General features: G+C 40.5%; 1 protein-coding gene across 1 annotated transcript; it reads right to left on the minus strand.

The window, feature by feature from the left end:
• Positions 1-1,661: 1,661 nt before the first annotated feature.
• Positions 1,662-20,732, minus strand: TAF7L (TATA-box binding protein associated factor 7 like). The gene is made up of 13 exons (XM_059157928.1): positions 20,474-20,732; positions 16,786-16,853; positions 15,912-15,990; positions 14,205-14,338; positions 13,411-13,537; positions 13,113-13,168; positions 9,826-9,867; positions 8,885-9,032; positions 8,436-8,549; positions 7,569-7,841; positions 7,260-7,372; positions 6,047-6,106; positions 1,662-2,460 (listed from the first exon to the last, which is right to left on the minus strand). The coding sequence occupies exons 1-13, from the start codon at positions 20,730-20,732 to the stop codon at positions 2,419-2,421; spliced, it is 1,515 nt and encodes a 504-aa protein (XP_059013911.1). The 3' UTR covers positions 1,662-2,418.
• Positions 20,733-22,130: the final 1,398 nt, after the last annotated feature.

Below are 22,130 nucleotides of genomic sequence, written 5' to 3' on the forward strand. Positions count from 1 at the left end.
CCTCAGCCCAGAGCGGGTACCCTACAGAAACCCAGTGTGTACTTTACCCTCACTGCACGTCTCAGTGCGAGCTAGCTAAATGTCAAGAGCTCGAAGTCCACTTGTGGTTGGTGGATACCATACTGGCCAGCGCAGGTCTGTAACATGCAAAATTCAGAATCACGGGACTGTAGCAAAAGAAAACTTCACAAGGTATCGTGTGTGTGCGCGCGCATGCGCATGTGTGTGTGTTGGGGTGAGGTGGGGAGTCAGGGCAGCAGTAAGCCTTGGGTAACTGGAGGGCAGTGGTGAAGTAGTTATCCGGGGTTACAGTGAGATGGGGCAATCGAGGGAATGGAAGTTCACTGCCGGTGAATGGATTTGCCCTCCTTACCCCTTGGCTGTTGTCTTCCCTTCCTTCCTGCCTCTTGGCAGCACAGTCATGGCGGCTCTTGGGCTGTAGGATTGGACAGAGGCTAAACTAGGGCTCTCCTACCTTTCTCACCTCTAGATGCCACCTGTGGCATATATGCCGCCCTCACTAGCCTCAGTCTCTCCAGCCATGTGCCCAGGATGCTTTCTGTTTCTGCTCCAGTCCCCTACCTTCCTTCAGCTGGAAAGGCCTGTCTTTTCAAACTTTGCTTCTTCCCCAACACCTTCTGCCTCTGATACTCAATTCCTTTCCCCCACTCTCCTCATCTTTTAAAGCCTGGGTTTCTGAAAACAAAATTTTTTTTGAGAGAGACTGCGAGAGCACAGGGAAAATGGGGAGAGGGAGAATCCCAAGTAGGCTCCACACCCAGCGCAGAACCTGATGCAGGGCTCAAGCCCATGACCCCGAGACCATGACCTGAGCTGAAACCAAGAGTCAGATGCCCAACCAGCTGAGCCACCCAGGTGCCCCTGGAAAAAAAAATCATTTTTATATCATCTTGGTTTTTAAGCTGTCCTCTAACTTTTCTACTAATCTTAACTTCATTTCACTTGCCCTTAAGATGTGTAGCCCCCTTTGTTCCACTTCTTCCCTGCATTTGCCCTCAGCATTCCTTCCATCTTCCATCCTCTTCTATGGGGCCTGCCCATACATATGGACCTGCTCTTCACTGCCCCATCTTACTAACTTCAATTTGGAATGGGAGCACTGAAAATGGCACAGAAAACTTGGGAGTACATTTCCTAGAGCAGCACTGAATCCATCAACTGGGACCAGATTTGGGTCTAGCTGGACTACCTTCAGAAAACACTCAGATGCCTCTTGGTCATAAGCATTATCATCCTTGATTTCCAGATGAGAAAATAACAGAGGCTCTAAGAGGTATAGGGACCTGCCCAAGGTGAATGGCAGAGCCAGGATTCCAACCTTGCATGTTTATCAGTACAATGTAATGGAAATTTGATGCAAATATGGGAGCTTCCATCTTTCTTGAAATCCCAGGGCTATGCGGTCAATAGGAGATGACTCGCTTAGTTCATTAGGGGTTATCCCAGGGGCTATTTCGAAGGATGCCCCAATTGGACACCATCTTCTGTCATTTCCTAATGGTAGAGTTTTATTGCCGGTCTCTCTAGTTTCCTTTTGGGTAGGACTGCACTCATCATGGGAGCAGTTTAATGAAGTGACAGCAATCCATTTAAAATGAGAAATTCATTTATTGCTTAAAGAACACAGACCAGAACACTTTAACAATACAGCAGACAAAAAATCCAAAAACAACCCACCCAGGGTTTTTAAGGGACTCTTCAGAGGCTTCACAGGCATCTGAATTTTCCTAACCTCTTCTGCAGGATGAAGAGGCTCAGAATAAGGATAATAGCCCAGAATTTCATCTCTGCTCTAAATATTCTCTTAGCTGGCAAATAATAACCAGACACAATTCTAAAAATGCAACAGAACAAAGATAGCAGCAAGAAATCATCCCTGAGCAGGAAAGCAGCATCTATTACCTTAACAGAGACAGTATACAACCTAGCATTAACTGCTGCGAGGTAGACACTTAATTCACTGTGGCAGGTCCTAGCCTTTGGTAGAAATGATTCATTCTATGTTTTAGGAAATATTTAAAATTAACAGGGTAAGGGAACTAGAAACATATGCAAACCAGCTGGATGGCCTTCAGGCTAGACTATCTGTCTTTGGTAAGCATGGCTAAATCATTTGATGGCATCAACAGAACAAAAGCAATAGAAGCAATTCTCAAATTGATAAAGAGAAGCCAAGTTCCATATTGAGTTGGGTTTTTAGGTCTACTACTTTTTTATATTCTGTCCCTTTCTCCACAACCCTAAACTTCAAATTTGACTAGCAGACAAAGGTTCAGATAAACAAATACAAATGACTCAACATAAGGCAATGAAAGGGACAGAAACACATACAATTCATTCAGTCTTCAGCAGTCTAGAGAGTGAATCCAAGGTTCATGTGCCAGGCTGAAGGCTCTCTCACTTCAAAAAATATTTCAGTTGTTCCTGTAGGGAAATGAGCTGAAAGGAGAGGTGAAAAAACATGAAAAATTCACCTGAAATCTTAAGTTCCATTACTTGATCTAGAATTTACTTGTAGGAACCCAAAAGAACTACTGTAACTTAGTGTTCATAAGGTTATCTTAGTCTTGCAATGTCCCAAAGAATGGTGCATGGTCGAAAATGCATGTACAGTGCTGCATGCTGGGTTTCTTTCTTTCTTTCTTTCTTTTTTTTTTTTTTTTTTTGGTGCCAAACTTATAAAAGGAAGCATTAAAGTTGAATATGTGTAAAAATGAAATATGCTTGCTGTTAAGACTTCGTGCTTCTGGAAAGAGTGTACAGAGGTATCACTGTAGCTTTATTCGAAGAGTCCAAAAATAAAGCAGCTGGGATAGCCTTTTGTCCCACTGAACATGCTGGCTCTTAAACTAAGTCTTAGCTGCTGCTTCTTGCCATGTTATGAGACACTTAGAAACTGAGCCAGGTATCTGACCAATAGGGAGCCTGATGATGTTCTACCTGTTTTGATTCTTTCTAATTCAGAAGTCCTGAGCAGTTTGTGGCATAGGATTTAATTTTTTTTCCCTTGAAATGGCAAAGTGACAGTAACATTAAGAAAGGTGTACTATCTTTGGCACAAAGATAGTTTCTGAGTATTACTCAGTTTAGGTCACTCCATACCAGTGTAGATTTTCATTCTGTGAAATGAAAGGAATGGAACATTACAAAATGATTCTATGCTGCACATCATCTACCAAATGGCTAGAATTGCTTCCTATGGTAGTTTAGAGGCTCTTTCAGCTCAGATGCTGACATGATTACAACCACTGACTGTTTCCGTTCTTTTCCCTTTGTAGGCTCTTTCTCTCGCCACCCCAGGTTCAGACTTCTTGCTAAACAGTCGCCCTGGCTAACTCATCTATCCCCACAACGTCAGTGATCATTTCTCTGCATGAGCCAGCCTCTACTCTCCCATTTTCAAAAGTGCTTTCAACACACCGCGCTTCCAGTTTAGCTCATCAACTTCTCCACCCTCCGTCCCTCATAATTCCCTTCCTGGTGTCTTCTCTTAGAGGCATACCATTTTCCCTGTACTCAGGCTTTGGACTCCTCTGTGTTCTCCTTCTTGCCCTATAAATCCAATCAATTGTTAAGCTCTGATTCCTTCTATCACTTGGAGCTTCCTCTAATCTTTCTCCACTCTAATGTCATCTACTTGCTGCTGGCAGAGAAGTCTTCCTGAGTTACTCCCCAGGTAGAAAACTTTGATGGCTTATTACATCCTACACCGAAAGTCTCAACTCTAGCCTGTCCAGAGCACTCTGAGCCATTGTGCTTTCTATACAGAACACCCTCCTTTCCCTATATCCTTATTAAAACCCTACCACCTTTGAAGGCTCCAGCCAAACACCATTTCTCCATGGAGTCTCCCTAATCTCTATGGACAAAAGTGAGCCCTCATTCCTTTAAATTCCTGTCCCTTTCATGGATCTCTCCCCAGCTGGAGGCAGAGACTGGGTTGTAAGCATTTTGTAGCTCCCTGCAGAGCCTAGATTAAGGCAGGCACCCATCTACACTGACAAAACGAGCTAACATAAAGGACTACGAGTGAATCAAGTTTATGGCTACATTTCTGTGTTAAAAATAGCACTTCGATACTATTTACATGGATGAAAACAAAGATGTTTGGTGAGTGCTAAAGCAATTTGGCACTAATTTTTCACATGGTTGTTTGTTTATAAGCAGTGTTTGGTTAAGTGATCTGCTGAGGGGAAGGAAATATACGGAAGAATTCCCCTCGCCTTGCTGGTATGGGGAACGGGGATGAGGGATGCTGTCTCTACCTTAACAGCACCATGTTAAGCGCATCAACATATGACCTCAGTTCCTTTATAACTTTTATCCTCAATTTTTTAGGGCTTAAGTCAACATACATTTCCTGTACAGCTACTTGACCCTCACTCCCACATTACTCTCTTTTCTTTTCACTCTGATGACTCTCTTGGGGCTTTATTTATTTATTTAAAAGATTTTATTTATTATTTGACAGAGAGAGATACAGCGAGAGAGGAAACACAAGCAGGGGGAGTGGGAGAGAGAGAAGCAGGCTTCCCGCTGAACAGGGAGCCCGATGCAGGGCTCAATCCCAGGACCCTGGGATCATGACCTGAGCCAAAGGCAGATGCTTAACGACTGAGCCATCCAGGTTCCCCTTTCTTGTGGTTTTAAATACAGTTGTTCAAGTTAGAAGTCTGGCATGCACCCTTAACACTTCCTTCAACACCCACTAATTGACCCAACTCCCATCAACTCTATTTTTAAAATACATTCTCTCATATATGAATTTTTGCGACAACATTATTCATGATAGCTAAAAAGGGGAAACCACCCAAATGTCCATCGATGGATGAATGGATAAACAAAACATGGCATGTATGGTATGGACACACACACACACACACACACACACACACCATGGAATATTGGAATATTATCCACCCACAAAATGGAATAAACTACTGATACATGCCACAGCATGGATTAAATTTGAAAGCCTTATGCTAAGTGAAAGAAGCAGATACAAAAGACCACATATTATTTCCTTTTAGATAAAATAAGCAGAAAGTACTTCCATGGTTGCCTAGGTTTGGCAGGTGGGAAGAATCCAGAAGAAATGGGGAGTGACTGCTAATGAGTATAGGTTTCTTTCTGGGGTGATGAAAGTTGTCATTACCTCTTATGAAACCGCCACACAACCTCCTAAAGTGGCCTCCCTGCTTCAACTCCTGCCCCCCTATAATCCATTCTCCCAATAATAATCAGAGTGATCTTTTAAAAAATTTGAATTAAATGTGACCCTCCTATTGCTTCTTGGCCTTTTGGCTAGGATCAAGTGTAAATGTGACCATCCCGTTCAAAACTCTTCATGGGTTTCCCAGTGCACTTAATATGAAAACCCATCCTCCTTCCTGTGGCCTGCAAGGGACCATACGCTATGGCCTCTGCCTACTTCTGCAACCTTATGTTAAGTCACTCTCTTCCTTGGTTTAAATACTCCAGACGTCCTCCAAGAGGCCAAGTTCTTAACCAATGTGGGACCTGGCATATTCCCATGTGGGACCCACCCAAGAGGCTCTCCAGTCCCTCTTCACCTGGACTTATCCTATAGGTCAAAGAGGAAATATTGCTTCCTCAGAAAGGCCAATCATTTTAATTTAATTCTGTTTAAAGCACTACTCTTTTTATTCAAATATCACCATGGATTTTTTTTTCTCCTTCACAGCATTTCTTCACAATTTGTACTTTTAGATTTGTATGCTAATTTTTTCACTACCAGTCTTCCATGTTAGACAGTCATCTCCACGAGGATAAGAAGTGTCGTATTCAACACTGTTTGTACATCTTATGCTTTTCACTTAACAGGCATTTGATATCTATTGAATGAGTGAATTTTCACAAAAACCTTGCTCCAGCCTGCTACCTCTCATTTAGAAGATTTGGCCATTACTACTCCTGTGACAGGAACAGCCAGAAATGACACTGGGGGTAGGGTGGGGGAGTCTTTGTAGCAAATGTTTCCTCATTGATTGGAAAACACACCCACCTGCTCATTTTTTTGCATTTCCTGTAATGTAAGCTGCTCCAGCACAGACTGTAAATGATTCTGGAAAACAAAATGCATAAATGATGAATGCTGAGTCTCAAGGGAAAAGAGAACCAAGTGACACAAAGAGTTTGGCAAATAATTTGATAAGAAAACTGTCAGTTATAACAAAAGAATACTCTCTTTAAAGGATTTAGAGTAAAAAAAACTGTACCCCCTAACTACAAAGCCATCTGATTTGCTTTTATAACCCTACCCACAGTACTTTTTTTTTCTTGCCATAAAATAAATGGTTAGAATGCCTTCATGTTAACTTTTTCTAGCACAAATCTTTTTACTATGGTGAACTATTTAAAAAGCTGGCTTGGAATTTGATGCTGACTCATTGACTTCCCTGCACTAGGACAGAATATTACTATTCCTAGCTAGTACTTCATACAACATCATAATAATGCCATACAGCTGTATCTTCCAAAGCATGTCCACATGTATCATCTCACTTGGTTATTCTAAAGGACAACACTCTAAATAGGTATAGTTCTATGTCACACCGCTCCATTTTGATGACTACAGCTCTCCAGAAAATGAAATCTGGCAAGGAATTTTCCAGATGCTTCAGAATTTCCCTCACTATAAAAAAGATGCAAACAAGGCCTAAACATACATTTTCCTTTGGTTGAAATGTGTATTAACAAAAATAAAGCAAGATATTTATTCTTGTTCAGGCATGCATCATAACACTTAAATATGAATTTAGTTAATTTTCTTTCACTGCAATGAATACATTTTGGTACAAACAATGGGATTCAATCTATGTCTTATACTTATTGTGGTCCCTGGCAAGTTACTTAACCTCTTTGGATTTTCAATTCCTTATCTATAAAATAGGACTAGTGACAGTGCCTGTGTTTCAGGAATGTGAGGATGAAATGAGATGATACATGGAAAATAGTTATGCCTTTCACATGACAGCTGTTCAGTATTGGTAATTACTATCTTAAGTTTCCTGGTCTCCTCCCAAAACTGCTTATGCGAGATGAGCAAAACTACTCAGGTAAAAGGAATACGGTTATATTCTCTTAGGGGTTTTGAGGAGGTTGATTAGGTATGCAAATGAATAAGAATGCTGCATAGAGACAACATGAATAGAAACACAATGGGTTTTCAAAAGTAAGATATCAAGATATCTTTATCCCAGCCAACAGGAATTTACCTTGAGCGCCAGGTTTTCCACTTTCATTATGAGATTCCTCTGTCTTTGTGCTTTGCATCGAATCTCTTGGAGCTTTTTCTCCATGTAATGAATCTGCTTCTGAATATCCATAACTAACAGAGATAGACAGAAATTTTAACTAAACATAGCCTAAACTAGTGGACCGAGATCAAAATCAACTAAAACTCCACTACATATCTCAGCAATAACTTCTCAAACCTAGCCTTGCATCTAACATGTATTTATAGTCCATCTTCAGCACTGCTGCCCACTCTGTCCTACCCCTTTGGTTTTTCTTCTATAACTTACCTATTGAACTGGCTCCTTCCTTTGCCTCATACTGGCCAGATGCAAAGAACTTGGCCTGTAGCTCCCTTTCCAGATCCTCTTCATAATAATCTTCATCCTCTTCCTCAATTTTGTACTCATCATCATAGTCATCCTCTTCATCCTCATCCTCCTCATCCTCTTCCTCATCCTCCTTATTGTCGTCATCTTCGTCGTCGTCGTCATCATCATCGTCGTCATCATCATCATCACTGCTAGAATCACTGAACACCTCCCGAAGCATACCATATCCTACTGGTTTTAAGGAAGAGGAAGATGAAAGTGTATGAATCTTCAAATGACTCCCAGTCTAACTGTAATTATACTCCCTCCCCTCAAATTCACCAGACAACCAAAGACTTTAATAATTTTATCAAAGGAAGATTATTTCCTTCCTAGAACAATGATGGGAAATGCAAAACACTAACATTCTTTCATGTATTCAATGATCAAGGCATTTAGAATACCAGGGATGGATGGGAGATTAGAACACCGATCTAAGGGTGCCTGGGTGGCTCAGTGGGTTAAGCCTCTGCCTTCGGCTCAGGTCATGATCCCAGGGTCCTGGGATGGAACCCACATTGGGTTCTCTGCTCAGCAGGGAGCCTGCTTCCCCCTCTCTCTCTACCTGCCTCTCTGCCTACTTGTGATCTCTGTCAAATAAATAAATAAAATCTTAAAAAAAAAGAACACCAATCTAAAACCCCTAAAGTGCTGAGGGACCAATAAGAGGAAGAAAGGAAAAAGCCTCCTTTTTCTGTGATTGGCCTGTTAGTCTCTGGAAACTGTCCTTTCACACAGTCAACAACTGTCCTCTCCGAAGTTCTTGTTTTGCCTTTATAAACATACCTGATGAGATATGATCCTGCTTATAGTCACTCATTCCTGGGGATAGTGCAAAGCCTTGGATAGAGCCCTGACTCTCTATTTCCTTGGTTTCACCTTCAGCAATGACTTCCCATCCTGAAAGTTGGATCAGTTAGGGAACAAGCAGAAAGAAAGAAGTAGGCACAATTGAAAGGGAAGAGGCTCTCTGGCTGAAAATGCTATTTAATTTAGTCCAACTTCAGGCCATTTGTATCTGTATTCCTAGTATGAAGAAGTACCTTATACTGAGTTACACAAGTAAATACATTTCTATCACATGAATTTACTGTTCCTAGCTAGGAAGTAACATTTCCAAAACCTTAAGTTCTACACATTAAAATGTGCACACAAATACCAGAAATAAGGGTTTGTAAGCAAGTGCATATGGGGTGGAAGAGACTACACAGAAAAGATTTAGTATAAAAGGATACGAGCACTGACAGCTTCAGCATCTGAACACAAGAGTCTTTTCACTTCCTTTTCCACATCAGGAGATTCAATGTACTGAACCAAAGTGGGGGATGGGGGGATACCAGTAAGGTCGTTTAACACCCTGTGTTTTGCAGGAATGCTCTTTTCCTACATACAAATGAATTCAAATAATTAGGCTTCTCTAATATGCATGCAATCAAATTTCAACATTAAATCATGCTATTTACAAAGGAATCTTTGACTAGCATCTAGGTTTTTGTATAGTAAGCTTATCCACCCCCCCAAAAAAATTACTTGAGACATTTAACTTTTTCAATCTGCAACTCTGTGTTAAAGACCTCTCTCAGAAGCACAACCTTTAGGTCTCATTTATTAACTATTTTCTCTGACACATATTAGCAAAGAACTACAATTCCTTATTTGTTATTTAGAAGTGATTTGGTCTAGAGATCCAAATTCCCAGAGTTCACTTCTCCACATCTTTATTATTAAAGATCTTCCTATAAAAACTGGGTCTTAGCTACATGTTCTCCCTTAAATCCAATTTTAGACAATTATCTCCACAGCAACCAATTCATCATGCCACAAATAGAAATCAGAACTTTGAAAGGGAAGAAGCAATTGCAAACAACTGCTAGTAAAAGTGAACCCTGGCTTCCAAGAAATGGGTTTTAAAGTAAGTACCAGAACAAAAAAACAGATTAGAATACACAGTCACTAGTCAAATTTTATCTTTTCCTCTAGGAGTTCTCACACATTAAACAATGAATCCATTTTTAAGTGAATCAAATTCAGTCTCTGTGCATGGCAGTAGAAGTTAGAGATGAGAAGTCTGGCTTAAAAGTAACCTTTATGATTTCTTTGATTTGCTTGAAAGTAATAAGCAATGAAATAAAACACACTAAGGGTAAACAATAAAGTTATATTATGATTGTTCTACCTCAGGAAAGCTGATTTCTTCAATTTGTTTGAAATCGGTGAGCTACGAAATAAAACACAATAAACAATGAAGTTATATTACGATTGTTCTACTTCACTAAAGCTTAAAGAATTCTAAAATAATTAACTTAGTTTTACATTCATTTAGTAGGCACTCAAAAAATGCTGTTGACTGATAGTAGAAAAGCCAAGGCAACTGTGTTCATAGACTAAGATATTCAACTCAATAAAGTTGTCAATTCTCCCCAAATTGATCTATATGTAGGGTTAATGCAATTCCTACAAAAATTCCAACAAAATTTTCTGTGGACCCAGAAAACGTTTTCTAAACTTCAAACATACTCTAAAATTTATGTGGAAAGGTAAAGGCTCTGGAATGGCTAAAACAATCTTGACAATGAAAAATAAAGAACAATCTTCTTGACCTCAAGACTTACATAGCTACACTGTGATATCAGTAGAAGGATCAACATACAGATCAATGGAACAGAATAGGGAACCCAGAAACAGACAGATACAAATATGCTCAAGGGATTCTGATATGTTATAAAAGCAATACAGTGGAAGAAGGATAGACTTTTTAACAAATGGTGCAGGAGCAACTGAACATGCAAGATGCAAGAAAAAAAAAATGAACATTGAACTAGGGGTGTCTGGGTGGCTCAGCCGGGTAAGCACCTGCCTTCAGCTCAGGTCATGATCTAGGGCTCCTGCTCAGTGGGGAGTCTGCTTCTCTCTCTCTCTGTCCCTCCCCCTACTCGTTTTCTCAAACTCTCTCACTTGCTACCTCTCTCAAATAAATTATTAAAAAGTCTTCAAAAATTAGGTCAAAAATGGATTGCAGGCTTAAATGTAAAATGTAAAACTTTAGAAAAGAGAAAATAGGAGAACATCTTCAGGATCTGGGCTAGGCAAAGAGTACTTAAACTTGACACAAAGGGACGATCCTTAAAAGGAAAAATTAATACTTTGGACTCAACCAAACAAAAAACTTTTGCTCTTTGAAAGACCCTGTGGGTAAGATGAAGAGACAAACCACAGAATAGGAGAACATATTTTCAAATTTCTACATATCTGACAAAATGCTAGTATGTGGAATATTAAAAGAACTTTTAAAACTCAATAATAAAAAATCCATTTAGAAAATGGGTAAAAGACATGAACAATCATTTCACTGAAGTGAAATATATGGGTGGCAAAAAAACATATGAGAAGGTGTCTGACACCATTAGCCATCAGAGAAATGCAAATTCATAGCACAATGAGATCACTACACATCTATCAGAATGGCTAAAATAAAAAATAGTGACAAACACCTAATTCTGGTTAGACTGTAGAGTAACTGGATCACAAGTATACTGCTGGTGGGAATGTACAATGTTAAAGCCACTTTGGAAACCATATGGTAGTTTCTTAGAAAACTAAACATTCAAGGGGCATCTGGGTAGCTCAGTCGGTTAAGCATCTGATTCTTGGTTTCGGCTCAGGTTGTGATCTCATGGGTTGGGGGATTGAGTCCAGCATCAGGCTCCACACTCAGTGAGGAGCGTGCTTGAGTCTCTCCCTCTCCCTCTGCTCCTCTCCTCTCCACCCGCATGTGTTCTCTCTCTCTAATCAATAACTCTTGAAAAAAAAAAAAAAGATTCTCCCTCTCCCTCTGCCCCTCCCCCTTCTGAAAACAAAACAAAACAAAACATTCAAGTACCATAGGACCCAGCGACTGCACTCTTGGGCATTTATTCCAAGGATACCAATACTTAGGTTCACACGAAAACCTGCTTGCGGCTTTATTTAGAATAGTAAAAAACTGAAAACAACGCAGATGTCTGCCAATGAGTGAATAGTTTAACAAGCTGTGGTACAACCATACGATGGAATACTACTCAGCAATGACAGGAACGAACTATTGATACATGCAACGACTTGCATGGATCTTAATGGAGTAATGTTTAGTGTGGGGGAAAGCTGGTATTAAATGTTACTCATTGTATGAGTCCATCTATATGACATTCTGAAAATGACTACATTAAAGAGATGGAAAACATAACCGTGATTGCCAGGGGTTAGAGACTGAGGGAGTAGGGCAGGAGGGAGATGAGTGTGACTATAAAAGGGCGATGGGGCACCTAGGTGGCTCAGTTGGTTGAGAGTGTGACTCTTGGTTTCAGCTCAGGTTGTGATCTCAGGGTCATGAGATCAAGCCCTGCATCCAGCTCCACATTCAGTGGGGAGGTCTGCTTGAAGATTCTCTCCCTCTGCCTCTTCTCCCATTCATTCATTCTCTCTAAAATAAGTAAATAAGTCTTTAAATTTTTTTTTTAAAGGGGCAAGATGAGGGATCCTTGTGGTAATGGAACTGCATAGTATTTTGACTTGTAGGCGGATATTTGATCATATACATGGGATAAAACTGCACAGAACTAAACACACACACACGTACAGGTAAAACTGGAGAAATCTGAATAAGATTGGTGAATCATATAATATCAATTTCCTGTTTGTGATAATGTACTGTAGTTTTGCAAAGAGTTACAATGATGAAAACTGGATAAAGAGCACAGGGTATCTCTCTTTTATTTCTTTCACCTGCATGTGAACCTACAATTATTTCAAAATTTAAAGTTAATTGAAAAAAGAAAAAGCTGGGGCACCTAGGTGGCTCAAGTGGGTTAAAGCCTCTGCCTTCAGGGGCGCCTGGGTGGCTCAGTGGGTTAAAGCCTCTGCCTTCGGCTCGGGTCATGATCTCAGGGTTCTGGGATTGAGCCCCACATCGGGCTCTCTGCTCAGTGGGGAGCCTGTTTCCCCCTCTCTCTCTCTGTCTGCCTCTCTGTCTACTTGTGATTTATCTCTGTCAAGTAAATAAATAAAATCTTTAAAATATATATATATATAAAATCTTAAAAAAAAAAAAAAAGAAAGAAAAAGCCAAGCCACAATAATCCTGTAGCTTGTCCAAGGTTCTCCAAGTCTGAGGTAAGGTTAGGAATATAACAACAGGTCTCAATTCTCAGTTCTTTAAAACTAGATCCTGCAACTGAAAACTGAAAGCATTAGCAGGAGTTTCAAATTCATGGCACATCCAGATCCCTAAACGATCGGGTCTGGTTTTTGTGCACTATAGAATCACAGTTGGTACCACACAGTGCCTGGCATTTATCTCACAGTAAAACTTTATTGAACCTATAAAGGAATGAACAAATTAATCCCCAACTGACTGTGTCCCTTTCCTCCCCACTCATAATCCTCTTCCAATGCACCCAGTAGACACAGAAGTAGCATGCAACTAACCTTTTTTGTTGTTTTGCGGAACCTTTTCTTTCTGACATTCTTAAGTGGTGGAGTAACTAAAATAAATTCAACATGGTGAAATGTATATAGGACTGTAGTCACACATCTATCTGAATTTGATAAAGAGAAAGGTCATGCTATAAGCTACTGGCTCATGACATGACCTGTTCCTTTAAGAGTATCTAGATGCCTCACAAACCAAACACCTAAGTGTGGTAACAGGTCCCTGGCTCACAAGTAATTAGGATTCAGCAGATAAATGTAGTCATCCATAATGAGCAAGGGGATAGTGACTTACTGCCATGCTTCCAGACATATTTTTTCTGTCTCTCTTTTTCATTTTTCCTGATTACTTTAAGATCAGTAGAGGTAACTGGTTCTTCTGGAGAAGAGTGGAGATCACCATCAGCAGTGCACACAAGCATCTACATTTAACAAAGATAAAGAAGTTGACTATGGCCCCAAATCTTGTGTTAGTTATTAATTGTGATCATTTTTACTACCAGAAATCTGGGCGCATAGAAATAAGGAGAATGTTACTTGGCAATTCCAGAAAACCAAGTATTAATATACATCCATATTCATTCTCTCTGTCTCCACAGCTTTGTATATAGATTCTGGGTTTTGTTTTTGTTTTTATTTGTTTGTTTTAGCTCAAAGGCTTACCACTGCAGAGGAAATATGTTCCAAACAAATATATTTTAGCAGTTTGATTTAGAAGACAAACAAGAAATCAACAGTTAAGATAATGAAAAAGAACAAACATAAATCTACAGATTTCACAGCATCTTGCTTTAGCAGAAAGTTCAGAAGATCCCAGACCCTCATTTTTTTTTCAGATGAAAATCATTATAAATGGCAAACATAAACCTTTATTAGCTAAAAGCTATCTGGATAAAATTAAGTAGTCAAAAATTATGGATCAAACACCAAACACCATAACATTGTATTTCTGTGCAATTGAGCTGGAATTAGAAACGATAAGCAGCCATTCACCAAGTGGGAAGAAGAACTGAAAGAAAGAGAAAAGTAGGGAGAAAGGGATTCCTTGAAGCATGTAAGAGCTAGTAGATGAGGAAAACTCATCCATACCTGAGAAATATCTGCTGTTTTATAAAAAGTTTTTTTATCAAGAGTTTTCAGACTTCCAATAACACATGGCAAATCAACCACCTTTGCAGCTAGTGAGACATCTTCTACATCAACAACTGCATGACGTCCATCAGCTGAAGAGAGGTAGGAAAAATTAAAGTTGACATCTTCCCAATGCCTTCTTAAGCTTGCTAGAGTTTCAGTAATGAAGACTTACGTGGGACAGACTAGGCTTTCAGCAAAACCTACTATCATCATGCTAGAATTGCATATATAATTAGTAACTTCCCAGAGCAAAGAAGGCAGGGTAGATGTTTATGCTACTTGATCAAAAATAGGTAAGTTTTTTTTTTTTTCCTAATCCCTGTGAACTAAATGCGGATGAAGTGGTAAGTGTTCTCAGTCTCCTCCTGAAAGGCAAACTCCATTCAAACCCATTCATTTTGACACTATTAGAAGCACTTGGTTATGTCATCACACATGGGTATTTTCAAAGGGTCAAGTGAAGGAAGGGTTGATCCCAGAATGGTCCTAGTAAACCTGAAGTTATAATCTCTAGTTACCTTCACAAAGATATTATCCTACACAATATCCATATATAGTAGGAATACATATATTCAAATGTTGACAACCCTGATTCCTGCACAGATGTCTCAAACATGAATGTCCTTTAACACAAGAAGATTCAAGTGAAATCTTCTAATAGTAAGTGAAAAAGAAAAATGCAGAATGATGTAGGATAGATTCTTTTTGTGTCTTTATTTCTTTAACTTTAGGGGTGCCTGGGTGGCTCAGTCATTAAGCATTTGCCTTTGGCTCAGGTCATGATCCCAGGATCCTGGGATCAAGCTCTGCATCAGGCTCCCTGTCCAGCAGAAGACCCTACTTCTCCCTCTTGGACTCACCCTGCCTGTGTTCCCTCTCTCTCTGTCTCGCTCTGTCAAATAAATTAAATCTTTAAAAAATAAATAAAGTAACTTTAAAGATACAGATGATTTAAATGTTTGTTTTGTGCATAAAAATTTTGTCTGTAAGGAACTACAAGGAGAAACAATTATTATTAGTGATCTTTGGCATTAACATTGGGGCATTGCAAGGGAGAGGTTCACTTTATTTTTTGAACTCTTCTGTTTTATATGAATTTTCTAACCATGAACTTGTATTACCTGTTTAAAAATGTTAATAAGGACTACCTGAGTGATGGTATTATAGACCATTTAAATAGTCTATAATTTTTTACTTTTAAAAAACTCTTTTACTTTTACTTTTTTTTACTTTTATAATACTTTTAAATACTTTTAAATACTTCTCTGTATTTAAAACACCTAGTAAATATTTAACACAGAGAAAGATATGTGATTTTTATAAACAAAGAACAGTATTCATTTGTCATTCCCTGGACAGTCAGAAATCACAAAGCCTATATGTAGGAGACAAACAGCAGTATATAAATCTCATAGTTGGCCCCCATGTTTTTCCTTATATACACTATAGTGATTACCTCAAATTACATAATTTCTACTTCCTTTCCTCAATAAGAAGCTATGAAAGTGACCTAAGGCTTCTTAAGACTTCTTAGAGTCTATCAAGGCAGAGACCATATTCTGCTCTTTGTCATATCCTTAGTATCTAGTATAGTGTCTGGCACATAGCAATCTCCGAATAAATTATTGTTCAATGTATGGCAAATGGATATTAACTACTTACAAGATAAGTCAATTTTGAGTTTATTCTTCATGGCAACACTTCTAGAATGTAGTATCTTCCTGACAGCAGATGCATGTTCCTAAAAAGAAGGGAGGTTGAACAATCAGAAGGATGAATAGTCTGCTTGGCAACTAATGGAGATGTGTCACAGACAGTGCTCCCTTAAATAAAACCTTAAACCTCCCAAATGTTAAGAACAATGCCATGCACCATGGCATACCGTGCACTGTGCAAGGAAAGTTAGGATGAGGCTGACTCTAGTCTCAGTGTTGTTTCTTAGCAGCTACAGTTCTTCTAGCTCTACATTCCTGCCCTGCAGCTGTAGTTGCTAAGGAAAGGCTTAAGCTTCAGTTTACTGGGTGTATTAGGTAGACCTAACTGGGAAAATACCTTTCTGAAACCTGTCTTTAATATAGCTTGCTTAGACTAAATACTACTTTAATGCAGATATTAAAGGGAGAAGAGACCCTAACACAATGTTAAGATGAGCTTCAAAAGCCTGGCATGCTGATGAATTTGAGGAAATAGTGATGGTCCCCCTCACTGCCCCTTTGGAGGTGACAGAAAGGATTTAAAAAGTCTTATCTCCGCTGTCCAGTGAACAGGCTGTTAGCACCTCTGGTAAGTGACTGAATCCCTCACTGTCACAGCCGTTTGCCAGGAAATCAGCCCACGTGATAGGCAGCATGTACAGGATGAAAGATATTCTGCTAAAAGAGTACACACTAGATAGGACTGTTGAATAGAACGTGATTCCTGGGAGACAAATGTTCTTAGTTTTTATAGCATACCTTAAATAGAAATGCCACAGAATCCAAGCAGAGCTAATACATATGCACTGAAGATATTTGTCTGAGATAAAAGGGTTTCTTACCAGAGGCAGACGCAATATAAACTGGTTCTCAAGTTCGTGAGGAGGTTCATCCTGGCTTTTACTCATCTCTTTGTTTTTGAGTTCATGAAAGCAAAAACAAAATCGACAGAAAGTGACCAAAAACTCGTCTTGCTCGCTCTGCTGACCACTTCTGGTAGCACTGGTTACATTATACAAGATCTTGCTCATAACCCTCACTGGAATGATGTGTGCACAGCTCTGAAGTATCTTACTTGACATAACTTGATTATTTCTAAAAGGCACTTCATCTCCCCTTCAATATATGCAGACTTTCCAAGGAAAGCCCAAATTACACGATAACAAATGAAGTAATAGTTGTTATGAAACATGATTTTGTCTTCTTAATGATATCCTTAGACTGTTAGGTAAAAGACCATCAACTCAGTGGTGGCTACTGAAGCAAATTACATGTCTCCACAGGGAAGAGGGACAACCAAAGGCCAAAATCAACCAAAACCATGGGCGGAAATGTTCTATGATGAACGGCATAATTTTTAACATTTCATTCACTTTAATGGATTGGTAGAAATTAAGCCCATGGGAGAACAGATAGCTTTTACAACTCTAAAGTCAGCATCAACAGCTCTGAGCTATCTTGGAAAAAAGTTAGGAGTCCAGTACTTATGGCTAGGCCATCTATATGAGTACACTTAAGTCCATGGAATAGACACTTTCTTGAGGCTAATATGAAAGATCAGAAAACCCAATTAACCAATTCATTAGTAACATTTACTATGTACATTCTATATGCCAGGTACTTCACTGTATTAGGTCTATCATTTCATTTAATCCTCACAACCACCACTTACTTGAAATACCTCTAAAAGTTATTTAAAGGAATCCTAAAATGGATCCCTTTATTAAAAAAAAAAATAACCTCCTGTAAAGTACATAATCTCATCACCATTCATCTTTATTTTTAATTTAACTTTCTATCTATTTGGGATATATCTGTAAGTGGCTTTCATGCTGGGTTTTAGGGCTCTAAGGACTTCTAAGGAAATTTTTCTCAAAAGGTGGAAAGAAAGCAATATACATATGTGAAACCTGACAAGGTCTTCCTATGCTCTAAGGACATTAACCTATACACCAAGTTATAAAATCTTACACCTTAAGAGTAAAATCTCCAGTTAAGTGCACCTCCTAATACTCTGTAAACCATTTGAATCCCACTTAAAAGCATTGGAACCATTTTTCAAAACACATGCAAGTGAGCCTAAGACCGTATTATGGTGAAATCATTAACCAGTCCTTCAGAAACGACTTCAGAAACTACCAGAAAGGTATTAACCAGTCCTTCAGAAACTGACTTCAGAAACTACCAAAAAGGCATAGAAAGCAAGAGATGTCAGCAGTGGAAAAGGAGACACCCAAAATGAGAGAGAGATTATTTGCCATAGTCAATTCTTCTTTTCCTACGTATATAAAGATATATATATATACATACACACACATATATGTATGTATGTGTGTGTGTGTGTATGTATGTATACACACAGATACAGAAACAATGTGAACATAAGGAAAAAATTAATTAAAATAAATAAAATAAAATTCTTGGAGCTGGGCACACTGCCTAACAGAATGAAAAGTAGCAAATACCAGGTTGGGGGCAGAAATACAGATTATTTGGGGGCGCCTGAGTGGCTCAGTGGGTTAAGCCTCTGCCTTAGGCTCAGGTCATGATCCCAGGGTCCTGGGATCGAGCCCCACATCGAGCTCTCTGCTCAGTGGGGAGCCTGCTTCCTCCTCTCTCTCTGCCTGCCTCTCTGCCTACTTGTGATCTCTCTCTGTCAAATAAATAAATAAAAATTTTAAAAAAATTAAAAAAAAAAGAAATACAGATTATTTGAAGAACTAGCTGCTAAGCAAGATTTTATCAGATCAGAAGTAACTTTTGCATTTTTCAGAACTAAGACTAGGGCATTTTGTTCATTTCAATGCCTTCCAGCAACTCCTCTCTTAAGAAATAAAGAATGTAAGAATCAAAACCATTTCAGGGGCGCCTGGGTGGCTCAGTCGTTAGGCGCCTGCCTTTGGCTTGGGTCATGATCCCAGAATCCTGGGATCGAGCCCCATGCCGGGCTCCCAGCTCCGCTAAAAGCCTGTTTCATCCTCTCCTAGTCCCCCTGCTTGTGTTCCCTCTCTCACTGTGTCTCTCTCTGTCGAATACATAAATCTTAAAAAAACAAAAAAGCCAAAACTATTTCAGAGAAGGTGGACAACCCTAGCTGAAATGACTTTTTTTTAAAGATTTTATTTATTTATTTGACAGAGAGAAATTACAAGTACACTGAGAGGCAGGCAGAGAGAGAGAAGGAAGCAGGCTCCCTGCTGAGCAAAGAGCCCGATGCGGGACTCGATCCCAGGACCCTAAGATCATGACCTGAGCCGAAGGCAGCGGCTTAACCCACTGAGCCACCCAGGCGCCCTGAAATGACTTTTAATTAGTTGTAAAATTTGTTACCTTTTACCTTCATTTACGCAACGAACCGGGTGTATCGTATTTAAGAAAAGGCATCCATTTTTTTTTTTCAGACTAGCACTCTGATAAGTAATTAAACTAACAGCAGCGCTCTCCACCATTCACTCCCAGCTCCATCTCGTTTCAGCGCAATCAGAATTGGAATTAGAATTACAGCTAACTGGAGGGTGCCTAACAGCATGCTCCAGGCAGCACAAGTCAGCACAAGCCTAAATGAGTATTTTCTCAAGTTCACAGCCTCTGGCAGCAGTTTGAAACCAAGGACCACTCCATCCTTATCTCAGGGGCACTCAGCTTCCAAGGAAGAGTCCAGATCCTAGGTTCTGATCCAATTTCCCTGGAAAACCTCCCGCGGGGCCCAGGGTCCCCAGCCTTCGCGCCCGCGGTCCAGGCGGGTTGGGGAGGGAAGTGCGGCGCGCGGGAGCTAGGCGCTGACCCTATGCGGGAACCCTCTGACGGCCGCGACTCACCCGGTGCTCCGCCGACTCGCGCCAGGACGGGAAAGGCAGCGCGGGGGGAGCCAGCCTTTATTCTTTGGGTGGGGTTGGGGGGCGGGTTCCGGCGAGGGCATTAGTGGGCTCACGGGCAGCGGGCATGGAGGCTGGCTGCGGACCGACCGCGTGGCGACAGGTAGGAGACGCGCGCACCGCCCTTCCCAGCCTAGCCACGCCTCCTGGCCAGGGCCGACTGGACCCGCGGGTGGCCTCCAGTTCACGCGCGTGCCTGGGCAAGGAGGCTTGAAAGGCGCTGAGCTTGGCGGGGACCTTGCTGAGCAAAGCTTCCAAACAAATTCATTTTACGAGGGGGCGACCTTCGGGGCGGCCGGGACAGTCTTAGCAGTACACTGTGGTATTTGTAAAGGGGGCGGTTCATTCGGTTGCTCCTCAAAGCCGTTAGGTTGGACCAGTTTGTTCCTCGGTGAGACGACCTCGCCTGGTGACAAATACGTCGCCGTGCAAAACCGTTAAATAACTAGAATCCGCGCCCAAACTACTCTAACATAATTAGCTGTTCTCTTCTCCTCAAGAGAGTCACCTTTGTACCTCTTTCAGACTGGGATACAAGCAACACAGCTTATTTATCCTAAAGGGAGTCTCCGTTCAAATAAACTTCTAGCAGTTTTCTCCCAAAAAATAACCTTAGCCTGTGAGGGAAAAAAAAAAAAAAAATTAGGCCACTTACCTTTCCCTTCTGGTAAGTTTTCCTGAGGCGCTGTGGCGCCAGCTTGGGTGCCGCTATCGGCATCAGCTTTGGTGACGTGGTCAGCAGCAGTTTGGGTGACTTGGTAGCTGGCATTTTCGGCGCCCGGGTAGCCAACGGTTTCATCCTCGTTGTCGACAGAAATTTGGGGATCTTTTGAGCCGGTTGCTTCCGATGTTGAAACTGTTGGTGTTGAATCATTTTCTAACAGATCTGGAGGCTGTCCCTCAGGGTGCTCCATGGTCTACTCCTTGAGGTTGTAAAATGGCTTCCTTTTTAGTCATGTGACCTTGACGGTTCCAGAACTTTCATAACATGATGTCAAAGGTATCCTCCTTAAAGACATAGGGATAATATAAAGAGACATTGCTGATGCCTGTTAAAGATGATAGCGATGAAATCTCTACTTCCTAATACATATCTAAACTTAATCAGATAAACATTTTGGGAGGACTGATTATTGTACAGTCATTTCTTCTGGGTAAGATTTTCACTCAGTGAAGGCAAATTATCAGAGTTTCAGACCTAGACAAAATTGTTTTGGTCCCTTTTGGAATCCCTCCATATATTGATCTTTATATCGAGGGTTGAAATACAAAATAGACCAATGAAACTCATTTTTCATGTAGTGTAGTATATTCTTGAAGGCATTTATATCACAAAATAGTTCTTTAATAGGTCAAAGGAAGGGGACGCCTGGGTGGTTCAACAGGGTAGACAATTACCTCAGGTCATGATCCTGGCGTCCTGTAATCCAGCGCCACCTAGGGCTCCTGCCCAGTATGGAGTCAGCTTCTCCATTTGCCTGCTGCTTTCCCTGCTTGTGCGCACTCTCTGTCACCCCTCCCCCTTCAAATAAATAAATAAAATCTAAAAAAATAATAATTCAAAGGAAAAATTCCTTTTTTGGTAACTAAAATAGCCGAGTAACTGTTTTGAACCATATAGCTAATGTGAATTATGTCATTAACTTTCCTTGTGATAGCTGCTAGAAAGCTCAGAACCAATTTTACAAACTTACCTCAAACAACTATGAACTTTATTGGCATATGCCGATCTTTCTGTTATCTTAAATAACCATATTCTCTATGAATCCCCTAATTATTTTTACCTTGTGCAGTAACACTGAAAGCTGCTAAAAACTTTTATTATTATTATTTTTTAAAGGATTTTATTTATTTGACAGAGAGAGATCACAAGTAGGCAGAGAGGCAGACAGAGAGAGAGAGAGAGAGAGAGGGAGGAGGAAGCAGGCTCCTTGCCCAGCAGAGAGCCCAATGCAGGACTCTATCCCAGGACCTGAGACTATGACCTGAGCTGAAGGCAGAGGCTTAACCCACTGAGCCACCCAGGCACCCCGTATTATTATTATTTTTTAAAGCAATCTCTACACTTGAGTTTGGGGTTCAAACTCAAGATCCTGATATCAAGAGTCTACCTTTGGCAGAGGTAGACTGACTGAGCCAGCCAGGCACCCCTCAAAACTTTTTAAAAAAGAATCAGAGGGGCACCTGGGTGACTCAGTCAGTTAAGTGGCTGCCTTGGGCTGAGGCCATGATTCCGGGGGCCTGGGATAGATAGTCCCATGTAGGGCTCCCCTATCCCTCTGCCTTTTGCTCTGCCACAAGCTCCCCCTGGT

This window comes from Mustela lutreola, chromosome X (genome assembly GCF_030435805.1).
Source record: "Mustela lutreola isolate mMusLut2 chromosome X, mMusLut2.pri, whole genome shotgun sequence".
Taxonomy (NCBI): domain Eukaryota; kingdom Metazoa; phylum Chordata; class Mammalia; order Carnivora; family Mustelidae; genus Mustela; species Mustela lutreola.

Bases quoted from the DNA above. Each gene is read 5' to 3' on its own strand.
- TAF7L (XM_059157928.1), bottom strand. From the start codon at position 20,732: ATGGAGCACCCTGAGGGACAGCCTCCAGATCTGTTAGAAAATGATTCA. The intron at 13,538-14,204 runs GTATGGATGAGT...TGTTAAATGTAG, and splicing joins AAACAGCAGATATTTCTCAG to ATGCTTGTGTGCACTGCTGA. The intron at 6,107-7,259 runs GTAAATTCCTGT...TTTGTTTTCCAG, and splicing joins TGGAAAACCTGGCGCTCAAG to AATCATTTACAGTCTGTGCT.